The 14,288-nt window shown below is 45.7% G+C and overlaps 1 protein-coding gene across 1 annotated transcript in view; it reads left to right on the top strand.

The window, feature by feature from the left end:
• The window catches only part of LOC119383983 (gamma-butyrobetaine dioxygenase-like), a 62,931-nt gene that overhangs the window by 25,113 nt on the left and 23,530 nt on the right, over positions 1 to 14,288 (top strand). Inside the window, 3 exon segments of the mRNA XM_037652265.2 lie at positions 190 to 385; positions 11,882 to 12,012; positions 13,612 to 13,793. Of these exon segments, the coding sequence (XP_037508193.1) occupies positions 241 to 385; positions 11,882 to 12,012; positions 13,612 to 13,793 (458 nt within the window). The 5' untranslated portion in view covers positions 190 to 240.

The following is a 14,288-nucleotide window of genomic DNA, read 5'->3' as shown; positions in this document are numbered from 1 at the left end:
TCAGGGACTCGTCATTGTAGCCTCATCTATGAATATCGACGCTCTGGCATAGTTTTCACACCCTCATAATGTATAGCACAAGCGTAGTTACAGTTTATTTTGGAAGTGACTGTGTATTGTGTTGAAAAGACAAACTGCATGGGTATCAAGTTTGTCTGCTGAAGTTTTCTCACTCGCATTATTCTGCAGACGAACTGGTGCTGAGGCAACGGACGCCGTGCTGCAACGATAGGCCCACGAATGGCGTCGTGTGCGAGGTCCCTGCTTGCGCCACTGTCGCGCCACGCGGCGGCGTCCCTGTCGTCTGTGAGGACAGACCTCCTGCGCAAGGGCACCACGCCGACTCTTCAGCACGTCAGGCGTTACCACCAGAAGCGCAGGACCGGTACGTGACCTCCTGTTAGTTTCGTATTCGTACAAGGAGAATGAATCAATGAGGAATATTTTTATGTTGTAAGTGAAATTTGGCCGCAACTAAATAGAGAGAGGATCATATAGGAGCAGCAGTGGTGCATATGAAGTAAGAGACTGATTCATATCCAAATCTGGCCTTATTTCACAAAATTTACCCGGATACTTACACTAGCAGCTCGTGTCCCCTTTGTGGGGAAATAGCTAACTTAGAGCATATGCTCTGGCGATGCCCCTCGTTACTGGGCAGTGAACAAGCCGACCCAGCCAAGTGGAGCTCCACCATCAGAAGCGCCAACAAGGGGGATCAGCTTTGGGCCGTCCAGAGAGCCCACGATGCGGCGGTCAGGCTAAGCCTGCCCGTCCCAACGTGGGAGAAGCCCACTGCGCGCTAGTCGCGTCTCTCAGGACTATATTTAATAAAGTTCCACCATCTATCCATTGCCAGAAGAGACCTGGAAGGAAACGGGAAAAAGTAGAAACGCAGGGCAGTTAGCCAGTTCAGTTCAACCGCTTTGCTGTCTACGCAGGAGAAAGTGATGGCGTAGTTTGAAAGCTAAGGGCGTAAACATAGACGCAAGGGGCACATACACGAAATCTCAGTTAGTCACTCGATTTTCTGTGGTACGCGACATCACTGTCACATTACAGCCGAGAAGAGACATAAAAGTGACCTTCGAGCTTCAGTTTAAGAGGGACCGCTACACTTTTCAAGTCCCCAGTTTTTTATGGGCGGGTTGCGTGGACTGAAAAATGGACAAATAAGCGCAGCAAGAACGGCACCTACAGGGGAAGCAGTTTCGGAGTGATTCATCCTGGAAAATTCAAGATGCAAGACTAAATTGGGGAGCTATTCCACGCTGTGAAAGTGGATGACCAGCGATGCTGTCTAGCGCGCGACGCTGAAGTTAGAATTCTTAACAAAGGTACGAGCACATTCATTGTCCAGATCGGCACTGGACGACACCGGAATGGCGTCTTCCTTCCAGCGTTCGTATGCTTCTTGAACGTTCCGTTAAAATGCGGATCGCACGACTACCGACTATCTGGCGTCAAATTTTCGCAAAGCCGGAATTTTTATTATGAGCTCGATTCTCTATGTGCTCTTCAAATCTTGTCTTGCAGACGGCTCTTACACCACTACCACGAAAGCTGACGAAGCCTTCATAGAAAGCGTTCTCTTTCTGCATTTGTTATGCATTACGGTTGCAACGCATTCATATATGGTTCAGAGATATTCACTTTCTATAAGGATGGGCGTGTAGCCCCCTGCTCAAGACACTGACCTTCGGAGCGTGGGAGCCCGAATTGAAATCCAGCCCCGCAAGGATATTTATTTTCGTGTATTCATTTATTTCTAGTAATTTCATGTCGCCGAACACGAAGAAATCCCACCAACGTACAGATTCGCTATAAAATCGTCATCGTTGTCAGCATATCTTAAGTTCACTACAGGACGACGGCCTCTCCCCATGACCCCCTTGTCCTGCGCGAGCTGCAAGTTCGTCGCCCCACGTAACTCGTGGCTGTCCGCGGTATCCAATCTAATGGCCATCGGTTATCTGTCATTCTCATAACGTCATTTTTCGTTCCATCGGACGCTAGATGGTCCTTTGCTTCTTCTGGAGTTGTAATTCTCCTAGTTCCTGGGCAATATGTTAGAGCTGGCAAAATACGATAGTTGTACGCTTTCCACTTGAGTGTCAGTGGTATAGTGAACTAGAATTTAGAATTAGAATTTATAGTGAACTAGTTCACTATAGTCAGTGGTGAGTTACCGGCCATGAGTTGTGAACGTCTATCGTGGGCGCACGATCCTCGTTGGACTTAGTTTACGTCAGGTAACTCCCCTGTAAATATTTGGCCTAGACACGCACACACATCTACAGAATTTTTCCAAATTGGGGTCACCTTATGGGAAGTCTGATACCTAAAGCTGAGTATGGGGCGTCAACACTCATACTCACCCTGTAAGTCCTAAAATTACACGCACTCAGCAGCAGCAGCGAGGCAGACGGATGAACGACTGCTAAATACGTTTTTCCGACGTTGCAGGAACTGTGGCCTTAAACCGGCGCTTTCCACGAACGTTGGAACGGACAAGGGAGCGATTAGATCAACCGGAGGCCACGTGGATCATCACGTGTGGTACACCCATCGTGACAGCCTACAAAAAGACATCGCCCCCCTTGGACTGCCGCACACGCACTCAGCAGCAGCAGCGAGGCAGACGGATGAACGACTGCTAAATACGTTTTTCCGACGTTGCAGGAACTGTGGCCTTAAACCGGCGCTTTCCACGAACGTTGGAACGGACAAGGGAGCGATTAGATCAACCGGAGGCCACGTGGATCATCACGTGTGGTACACCCATCGTGACAGCCTACAAAAAGACATCGCCCCCCTTGGACTGCCGCACACGCACTCAGCAGCAGCAGCGAGGCAGACGGATGAACGACTGCTAAATACGTTTTTCCGACGTTGCAGGTTGGTCTGTTCTCCAAGCCTCTAGAGGGCATTTTTTTTTTTTTTTTTTTGTTCTGTTAAGCTTTCTGCTGCTGCTGGGTGCACTTAGTTAACAAAATTTATTGAAGTGTATGTGTGCTAGGTATTATGAGCGATATATGTCCATCATGCGAAGGCAAGATTCATGAATCGGAGTCATGGCTACTATGTTCTGAATGCAAATGTAGTTTTCATATTGGCTCGTGTTCGGCAGTTACTGACCATGCTTACAAAAAGAAATCCGCGGCCGCTAAAAAATCTTGGACATGCTTAACGTGCAAAGCGTCGACACGTGGCACCCATTGCGCAGAAGCGCAGAATGGGGCAATGGAAAAGAAGTTCACCTCAGAGCTTGCGGAAATTCATCGCAAGCTTACTGAACTATTGGAGATCAAAGCAAGGGTCGACGCTTTGTCGGGAATAAAAATAACTGTCGATAGTATTGAGGAATCGATGAAAGTTATGTCCAGTAAGTACGATGAAGTTCTTGCGCAGATGGCACAACAATCGGCAGACATCTCAGATCTCAGAAAGCGGGTTGTGAGGCTTGAAGCACAAGATAAAGAAAAAGAAGTGGAAAAACTGCAGCGTGAGCTGAACGAATTAGACCAGTACAGCAGACGTCTAAACCTTGAGGTGAATGGCCTAACCTATCACGAAAATGAAAACCTTCTGACAAAGCTCAACCAACTCGCAACTGATCTAAAGCTTCCACAGCTTTCTGAGTCTGATATTGAAGCTGCCCACAGACTACCGTCAAGAAACGAAAGGAATGGAGACAGGCCCAGTACTGTGATATTACGATTCTCATCTCTCCAAACTAAAGAAAAATGGCTTTCAAAGAAAGGGGAACTGAAGAAAGCAAAGTCAGCAATATTTTTCAGTGAAAACCTCACGGCATACAATAAGAAGCTCTTCTGGCAAGTGAAAACCAAGGCTTTTGAAAACAATTACAATTTTGCATGGCACAAGAACGGCAAACTTTTTGTGCGCCGAGGCCCGAGTGAGAGGGTGATTAGAATTGCAACTGAGCAAGACCTTGAAAAAATACGATAAAATGAAACATAGCTGATCTACTTTTCTTCGAAAACATGGCAACAAACTACTATAACGCTGAGACCTTTCAAAAAGTTGCTTCACGGCACAAAAAACAGTTATCGCTGATTCACCTGAATGCACAAAGCCTTCAAAATAAAAAAGAATCTGTCGACTTCCTTTTGAACAACTTGAATCACCCGTTTGACTTCTTAGCTTTCACTGAAACGTGGTCTACTAATAACCTTAATACCATACAGTTTACGAACTACAGTTGCGCGTCAATCTGTAGACAAAATAAAAGGGGTGGTGGTGTATCGATTTATGTACATGAGAACTTGAAATACATTATTGTCAAAGAGTACACTGTAATATCGCCGCATTTTGAATGTGTTATGATAAAGTGTCAAAGCCTTTTAGTAGCTGCTATATATAGGCCCCCTTCAGGAACTATGTCTAATTTCCTGGATTTCATAGATGAAATGCTTGAGTACTGTGAACAAAATGGCGCACGCGTAATTATTACAGGGGATTTCAACATAGATATGCTGTCTTCAAGCAGCAACAAACAAAACTTTCTTGACCGAATGCTTTCCTTTGGTTACGAAAACACAATTCATATAGCTACCAGGATGACGCAATTTACTGAAACTGCATTGGACTTATGCTTCACGAACTGTAAAAATGAGATCTGCACAGGTGTTCTGACACCTGGAGTGAGCGATCATCTGCCAATTTTCGCATTTCTTACCTGGGCAGTAAAGAAACGAAGTCCAGTAAACCCTATCCATTATCGGAAAATTAACCAAGAGAGCATTGAGGTTTTCCGGAAAGTTGTTGCAGAAACGAACTGGAATTGTATTTTCGATAACACTGACCCTGTGATCGCCTACGATATATTTATAGCGAAATTAACAGAGCTTTATGATCTAGCCTTTCCGATTGCTACATCTATAAAAAGCAAGAAGGCAAGAAAACCATGGATTCATGCTACACTTCTAAGAAGGATGAAAGAAAGAGATAAGTTATTCACTGAATTTATAAAAACTAAACGCTTAGAGTACTTCATTGAGTTCAAGCAGGTCAGAAATAAACTAACGTCCGATATTAAAAAGGCGCGAATTAGTTACTACGAAAATAAGTTCGCAAATATACTCGGTGATCAAAAAGCCATTTGGAACACTGTTAACGATCTTTTGCAAAGCAAAAATGCTAAGAACATTTCTGAACTTCAAATAGAGGGCAGATCTTGTTCCGGTACAGTACTTGCCAATATGTTCAATGACCATTTTTTAAGATCAGGAGCTTCCGATACCTCAAGTGGTGCCGCCCAGTCTTACAAATCATGTACTACAGCATGCATCCCAGAATCCATTTTCCTTACTCCCACGGATGAATCGGAAGTAGCCTTACTGATAAAAAATTTAAATAATAGCTCTGCTGTTGGTTTTGACGATATAAAAGCTGAACCTTTAAAAGCTGTTTCAGAGCATATTAGCGCATCCTTTGCCCATATCTGCAACCTTATCCTGAGCACTGGAACGTTCCCGGACAAACTAAAAGTAGCTAAGGTATCTGTCATTCACAAAGGTGGCGATGAAAATGACATGAGTAATTATAGGCCGATTTCTGTTTTGCCCATTTTCTCAAAAATTGTTGAACGTGTCATATATATACGAATTGCAAATTTTTGTAGCTCAAAAAAAGTTATAACAGAACACCAGTATGGGTTCCAGAAGAACAAGTCTACTGAAAAAGCCCTATTATCCATTAAAGATAAAATAATTCATAACTTTGAGCAAAAACTACATACAATAGGAATATTTCTTGATTTTAAGAAAGCGTTTGATTCTATTAAGCATGAAATTCTTCTACAAAAACTTAATGAATACGGTATAAGAGGTTCGTCTCTTAATTTAATAAGAAGTTACCTTTCTAATCGATATCAATATACAGATATGAAGCACTCAAAGTCTCAAATGGGCAAGATAAACTACGGCGTCCCACAGGGCTCCATACTTGGACCGCTCCTGTTTCTCTTCTATATTAATGATATCGTAAATGTACCTCTAACACCAGACATTGTATTGTACGCAGACGACACTAATGTATTTTTTTCCGGTGAAGATATGTCTAATCTCGAAAAACAAGCAAACTTGTGGCTTGACAATGTGTCTCTATGGTTGCAAACAAATCAGTTAGAATTAAACATTAAGAAAACAAAGTACATTATTTTTCACCCGCGAAACCGTTCTATTTTCCGTAATACGCAGCTCGCATTTAGAGGAGTTTTGATTGAGCGTGTTCAGACTCAAAAGTTCCTAGGCGTCATCTTTCACGAAACGCTGAATTGGTCCAATCATATTGACAAACTTCGTACCCAGGTATCACGGTCCATTGGTGTAATTGGAAAAATAAGATGCTTACTACCTCTCTGGGTGGCAAAGCAGCTTTACTACACTCTGGTTTATTCGCGCATGCATTACTGCGTGTTAATCTGGGGCTCTACAACAAAAACAAATAAAATTGGTCTTGACAAACTGCAAAAAAGAATGCTACGTATCATTGAAAATGTTCCCCGTCGAACGCCTTCTGCTCCACTTTTTCATAAGCATGGAATCCTAAAATTTGAAAACGTATTTTATAAAAAGCTCGCGGCAGTTATCTATGATCAAATAAAAACGAACGCAGATCAATTTAAGGATGCTTACTCCCGGAAACTACAAACGTATAGCTTTAGAAAAACCACCTATTACAGTGAGAGGATTAGGACGAACTACGGCAGGCAAAAGTTAGCACACCTCATTCCTTCATTTCTAAATTCAAACAGCATGGTTATCAGCATAGTGAACGAAAGTCGTTCGACAACAGTTTTCAAAAAAAAGATACACGCTTATCTACTCTCTCTTCAAACATGATATGTCTGTTTTGTTCCTCTTTGTAAGATTGCGCATCTCGTGTGCTGTCTAGGAAATGTAATGCACCCTAAATTTGTACAAGCCAGCCACGGTCCTGTTCACTTCGCGACCTGTCACTTGATAACTGTGCAAAAGTGCGACTGTATTATTAAAGGGTTTTTTTGTGTGTAAAGAGTGCATGTATAAGTGTCTCAGAATTTCTTTTCCTCTCTTCCTCTACACTCTCTTTATTTTCGCTGTATCTCTTCTTTTTTTTTCTTTTTTTACAAATCTGTAACTATTGTATTTTTGCTGTATTGAATTTGTGTTCATGCTATAAAGACATGCTGAGTGTAGTGTTGTTTTGGTCTGGGCGGGGATTGGCGCATTGTCAGGCATTTAGTTGCCTTTTCGCCACCCCTTCCCATTAAACCACTGGAAAAAGATGTATGCATCAATGATGAATAAACTTCAAACTTCAAACTTCAAGGTGGGGTCAGGCCATCGGGACCCCCTTCTGGATCATCCCATGTTCTCCTACTGATTCAAGGGTCCGGCTGTCTGTCAGCACTCTCGCTCAATCCCCGAACCACCAAGCACTGTCCTTTTCCTCCACGTATTCATCTTCAATCGTACTTCGACGCTTTCTCGGTTTACTTCTTCGATCATTCTTTCGCTATTTGTCGCCGTCATTTCCGAAGAGCACGATGTCACCTGCAAACTGTAAATGGCTAAGACATTCTACATTAATTTTTATTCCTATTTCTTCCCAATCTGGTTCTTTAAACACTTCAAGAAAAGCAGTGAATAACAATGGAAAAATTGCGTCTTTTTGCCTGTCCATTTTCTCGGTCACTTTTTAGAGCAGAGCTGTCATGGTCGAGGTTTGCCGTGTGCCGTAAACAGAAAATTATCATCATCATGAACCGTCACGCGCTCAATCGCTGCACAAGCACTCGGTACAGATGGTTAACAAGAGACGCTGAAATTTGCGGCCCCTAATCGGTATTGCCGCTCGTGTGTTCCCTTAGTCGTTAGTAAACCAGTGTGGTGAGTGGGATTTACCCAATTTCTGTGGCACATACGCGCTCTGGGAGAGAGCAAGCATGGCCATGTATAGTATAGTATAGTATAGTATAGTATAGTATAGTATAGTATAGTATAGTATAGTATAGTATAGTATAGTATAGTATAGTATAGTATAGTATAGTATAGTATAGTATAGTATAGTAGGGGTTGGACAACAACAGGTGAAAGGGTAAAAGCCTAGCCAAGCCAGAACCAGCTTGGTGTCCAGCAGCTCTGCTGTGACACAGCCCTGCGCGACTTAGCGGAAGCCGAGCTAATTTTTTTTTCTTCTTTTCTTGTGGAGACGCATTCTAGTGCGAAGTCTTTCTAGATATTGGCTGTGGCATTGACGTATGTTTCAAGTACCCCTTGACGAAGCAGTGTCTCCAGAGCTGCATCGCCACCGAATAGAACGCCTTTTCGTACTCCTTGAAAGCGAAATTCGTCTTCATAAAAATTAGTAAATACTACGCTAACATGGCAATAAAAAAATTTGACGCGAGCGCCTTGTAGTGGCTGCCTTATGATAAAAACTTGAGGAGAGCTTCCCGAAATCGGCGTTTATAAATCTTAGCCACTATTTATTTAAAAGGAGTTCTCATGCTATAGATAGTCTGTTCTTTCGACCACACCCGACCCAATCAAAAGCTGTGTGCGCATATTTACTCTAGACGACCAGCTAATGACAGACATCCGAGACAAAGAAGAGCTCTGCGTGCCCTTTTTTGAATTTGCTGGTGCGCTGAATTATCCCCAATAGCCGCTTACATAACCGATAGCGCATGCGTTCTTCTTTCATACAAAGACGAAGGGAGCAATAAGTCTTGCTTATGTATATTTTTTTATTTTATGAATAAAGACCCTTATTCACGCGACAGCCAACACCAATTTGCCCCTAGCACGACAAACAAAATATGTGAAAAAACTGATACCATGAGAATATTAAGTCAGAAGACTATGTGCTACACAGAAATACAGAAATACATATTTGAAAGAAAATAGAGACTTTTACACAGTATTACAAATGTACAAAAAAAGCACTAAAAGAAATATTTGTAATAGATAATATAGTTAGGGCACGGTACAAGAAAGGAAGTACATCTTAACTTTTTTCTTCAGACTGTTTTAAGCATTACTTTGTTCTAAAAGTTCACGGGCATAGCTATTGTTGTGGATTAGATGAGGTACTTGATACACTATACACACAAGGCTATGCTATGCTGTGCTAGCGTGCCTGGATAGCCGAGTGGTTAAGACGCTCGCCTTTGGATCGAGGGTCCGCGGGCTCCAATCCCACCTCGCAAAGTTTTTTTTTTTGGACCAAGAATTTTGTTCGTTCTCTTTGTTTATACCTTTCTTTCTTTCTTTTTTCTCTCACTCTCTCTCTGTACTCATTCTCTCACCCATCAGGGTTGTTACAAGCCACGCCGTGGCGGTGATTAGTGGGATTTGCCCAAATTTTGTGGCACACACCCGCTCAAGGTGATGATAGCTTTTGGGCACGACCACACATTTTACGCCGAGCTGGAACAGCTTGGCTCTTACAAAGAGAGCAACCGCATAGTCATGTAGAGTATAGTATAGCAAGGGGTGGTAAAGAGACAGGTGAGAGGCCTCGCCAAGCCAGGGCCAGCTACAGGCGCCCACCAGCTCTGCTATGACCTTGCCTTACGCGACTTAGTGCAAGCTGCGCTAATTTTTTTGTTGCCCGTGGTTTTATCGTTTAGTCACTGAATGTACGCCTTCCTTCCCGTAAAGCACCGAGAAAAACGTCCATTCTTACGCGAACGGTGTTGGTAAGAGCAGGTTACATCTCGGTTATATCGCAATAGACGGCTGGTCGATGGGTGAACAGCACTTCAAAGCGAATGTTTTATGGGGTCTGGCACCCCAAAGGAACCCGGGCTGATTACGAGAAACGCCGCATTAAAGAGCACCGGATAATTTCGACCACCTGGGTTTTTTTTTACCTTGCACTGACATCGCACACACCACGGGCCTCCAACAATTCGCCTCCGTCGAAATGCGCATTTGCAGACGAAAAGCTTTGCGAATTCCAGCTCATAATTGTGCGCTTGCTGGTCGAGTAAGACTTGTGTATGTTATTACGTTAGCTTGGCAAGACCGCTTTGTGGGAAAGTTCACTTTGCAAGTGGAAAGATCGTTTAGGTAACCTCGGCCGAACGCCATCGCGCCAATCCGATCACCGTCCCGTAGCGGGTCCCAACCATGGGTTTGAATCGAAAAAGGAGTAAGCAGGCGTGGCCGTGGCCATCACGTCCTCTGAGGCGTCCCCACCACCGGGCAGCGGTCATCCGCGGCGCGATGCTGTCCCTGGCCAGAGTGGGGCTCGCTAAGGGCCTCGGGCTGCGGCGGTCGCCGCCGACGCGGCTGCTGCTGTCGCTGATCCAGAGAGCCGCCGCGTCGCCTCTGCAGCCACCAACAAGACTGCTGTGCCGTAATGTCAACTCCACCTTTCTCTTATGCCGAAGCCAAAGTTAGACGTGGTGCATTTTGTGTGTATATTCGGCGTGACCCGGGCACCGCCTGGGTGACGATGCTGTGCTCACCCCCTGGATTCGGTTTCCACTTCCAGGTCTTTGTCTGAAAAGGCGTTATCTGGTCGAACTGTCTTAATATAGGCATGGTGTTGGCGCTTCGTGAAGCGGAACTGCCACTGTATCGTTGAAGAAGCTTGCGAAATGCGTCTTTAGTTGCAAATTAGTCGTTGGAGTGGTTGAAGGTTCAGTTGCCGATTTTAAATGGCGTTTGCAGGACAGTTCAGGTTAGCAAGTCTGGACGTGCTGCGCTTGGACATTCCTTCAGAAGCACGGTACTGAGCAAATTATTCCTCGGTATTTCAGGAGAACAATATTTTAGTCGCATGGTAGAGGCGTGGGCGTAGGCAGAAATTTTTTTCAGGAGGGGGGTTGGGAATGGGAGCACTTCCTTGATCTGAAGTGGGGGCCGGGCAGGCAGATGTGGTCAAAAGTCATTTTGCGTTCTCTATGCCATGGCAAAAATTAATTTCGGGGGGGGGGGGGGGGGCATGGGCCCGGTGCGCCACTCCCTGGCTGCGCCACAGGCGTGTGGCGAAGTGCATTACAACTGCGGCCGAGTCCAGAGACGTCCGCTACATATTGGGCTACAAGATTCAGCTGTACAATGGAAAGACAGTTAAAGAAAGGCCGCATCGAAAGCACAGGTGGCGGAATGCACTTGAATGTATATGATCGTAAGAGCTCCAGCTTTTGTTCGTCTTGCACAAGCCTCTGGCACGCTCTTCTGAAGTGTTGTTGTTTATGGAGCACAGACCCGTGTGGTCACCATCCGAAGGTAGCGGTTTGCTAGTGACGGGAATAGCAGCGCTGTTTCGAGACGCATGCTTACTGTAAGGCATGTGGCGAGTTCCAGAGAGCGTGGCCTCTTCCATGTAGCTTCAATGTGAAGGTCTTCGTTCTGCCTCACACTAGCACACAATGACCTACAGGCCAACTGGCTCGTCATTGGAAAAAAAAAATTCAGTCCAGATTTCATGCGCTGCTCGTCGAGCCATTGAGGCCTATTAAGTGACAAACAAAACTGGGAGTATAAGATGACATGCGAGAAAGGGTTCACTAAAACCAAACACGATATAGGAAGGAAACCACGATATAGGTGGAAAATATTTGCCCCACCACTCCACCAGCTGACCCTTGCTTCCTGGTGACCGCTGAATGTTACTTGGCATCACGCTGCTGAACTAGGGTCGCGCGTCCGATACTGACCACAGCATCCGCATTCCGACGAAGGCGAACTGCACAAGCGCTCGTCTGCTTATATTTAAACGCGTGGGTTCGAAGTATCGTTCTACAGCTTGTGCGCTCCATGATCTAAAACTGAGACGCCCTCTTTTTCGGGCGCATTAAAATAGTGTTCATCGCCCCGCTGTTTGTGCCAGCGCTAACGGCGCGTAACTCTCGCAGGCACGGCCGCGCAGCTGCAGCAGCAGAAGCAGCAGGCGCCGCTCAGTATTGCCACCGCGCTGCCCACCGGTGCGCACACGGTCAAGGTGATATTCAACGATGACCAGGCCTGCGAGCTCAATTACATCTGGGTAAGCTTCCATGCTGCACACTGTAACCTGTCAAAACATCTTGTTGGGCTAGTTGTATCACACTTTGCAAAGTGGTAACAACACAACGCAAAGTGAGGAACATAAGATGAACAAGAGAGAGCGTCAACTCGTAACTGGATTTCTTTCAAGAAGACAGGTCGCCTTTTTTATTTTATTTAGTAACACTGTGAATACCGTCAGGAATTTTTACAGAAGTGGGTTTAAGGACTCTGAGCATTCACACGAGTACATAATAGTTAGATAGGGTTGCAAAAAGTAATGATGAGAAATATTACAGTACGTCATCTTTTATACATCACCAGAGAGGCCGCAGCTAACACTCTTAGACAGTCAGTACTGACAAGATGGCGAATTCGAAGACACGGTGGAATTAGGCAATTACCAAAATATCATGTACGTCACTGCACTTATATCAGTTTTCAAAGAGTACTTCATAGCGTTTTTCGGCATTGTTAATTGAAACTTCATGGCCGCGTATCTTCATCTTATGAGTCCCATCGTTGGCACCCGCCTACATGTGTACCAATGAAGGGCCTAATTCGCAAAGCTTTTCTTTCATAAACCTTCTTCGTCATCGGCCAGCCGGCTTCGCTATTGCTAGGTCCAGCTAGAGGATGGCTGGAATTTTCACTGAAGAACTAGTCTAGCTTAAAACTATATTGATAATGCGGGTCCGACTCTTCGCCGCAGCGCTGCCATACCGAACACCTTGCTGCATCTTTCTCTACCACCACCAGTGTCAACGTTTAAGCAGGAATAAGATGAGTACATGAACATGTGTCAAATACAACTTTTCTTCGGTTTCCAAGGGCAAATACGAGCACACATACGATACATTCCATCGTCATGACGTGACACACCATTGACGGAGTTCTGTTAGGACGCATTTACAAGGTACACGCGGACACCTTGTTCCGCGAACGTCATGCGCAAGAAAATAAGGAAATTTGATTCCCGACATCCGCCTGGTCGGCTGCATGTTCATTTTGCTCGTCAGCAACATAGCCCATGCCACCGTGGTCGCTTAGCGGCTAAGGTGTGGCGCTCTAAGGATTAGGACGCGAGCTAAATTCCTGGCCACAGCTGGAGCATTTCGATAAGGGCGAAACACAAAGCTCCCGTGTAGATAAATATAGTTGGAGGTTAAAGAACCCCAGCAGTACCATAGCCAGAATTTTTTTTTCGGGGAAAGGGGGGGGGGGTTCAACCGTACTTCATATATGTTCGCGCGTGCGTTTGTATGTGCAATAATTTCGGGGGGGGGGGGGGGTTGAACCCCCCCCCCCCCCCCCCCATGGCTACGCCAGTATTACTCCGAAGTCCCCCACTACGGCGTGCCTCATAATCATATTGCGGTTGTGGCATGTACAAAAGCGGTCAAATTTCCGTTCACTTCACATAGTCGTGGGCGAAATTTCCGGCAGCGTTCTGGTGGCAACGGAATCTCAAAATTCAAATGTTCAGGCCCCCCGTTTCGCTTGATGAATCCTGCAACCATAAATGTCTTGCATCAGGGACGGGGAGCAGTTTGTACGAGCTGCACTGGTTGCTTGACGTCTTTCATTTCGCTCCTTGCAGCTTCGAGACAACTGCAGCTGTCCCGAGTGCATCCATCCGAAAAGCAAGCAGAAGCTCGTGGACACGGCCGGTCTGGATTACAACGTGCGTCCAGTCAGCATGGAAGTTTCGGCCGATGGAAGCCTGGAGGTCACCTGGGGAGACTGCAACGGCACGCACCAATCCTCCTACAGTCCCCTCTGGTCAGTGGCTGTCTTCGCGCTCAACTGCACGCTGTGGTCATAGGTTTCATGAGGGCAGCGTGGTCATTACAGCATGTTGCATTCAAGCAGGGGCGTAGCCAAGGGGGGGTGGGGTTGGGGGGTTCAAACCCCCGCCCTGAAATCTTTCACTTTTGCTTGCGTATATATACACGCACACATACAAACGCACTAGAGGTGTGCACGGGCTCCGGGTAGCCCGATAGCCCGACCCGGCCCGCGGGCCGGGCTCGGGCGGGCCGACGTATCTTTCCCTCGGGCCCGGGCCGGGCTCGGGCTACTTGGAGTTTTATCGGGCCAGGCTCGGGCCCGGCGCAAAGCCCGAAATATAGAGAATGAGCGGGAATTGTTTTCCAGCACGCATGCAGCGCCTTTTCCGCGACCGTCCTTTACCGCTTTTCCTTTCCATTAGCTACTTTAAACAAAAGCGGAGTAGGTAAAGCACTGCTTCTCTTGCACTCCGGCAAACAGAGAAGT

This window comes from Rhipicephalus sanguineus, chromosome 2 (assembly GCF_013339695.2).
Source record: "Rhipicephalus sanguineus isolate Rsan-2018 chromosome 2, BIME_Rsan_1.4, whole genome shotgun sequence".
Classification (NCBI taxonomy): domain Eukaryota; kingdom Metazoa; phylum Arthropoda; class Arachnida; order Ixodida; family Ixodidae; genus Rhipicephalus; species Rhipicephalus sanguineus.
The sequence above is the reverse complement of the archived record's forward strand: the minus strand, read 5'-3'. Positions and strand labels throughout refer to the sequence as shown.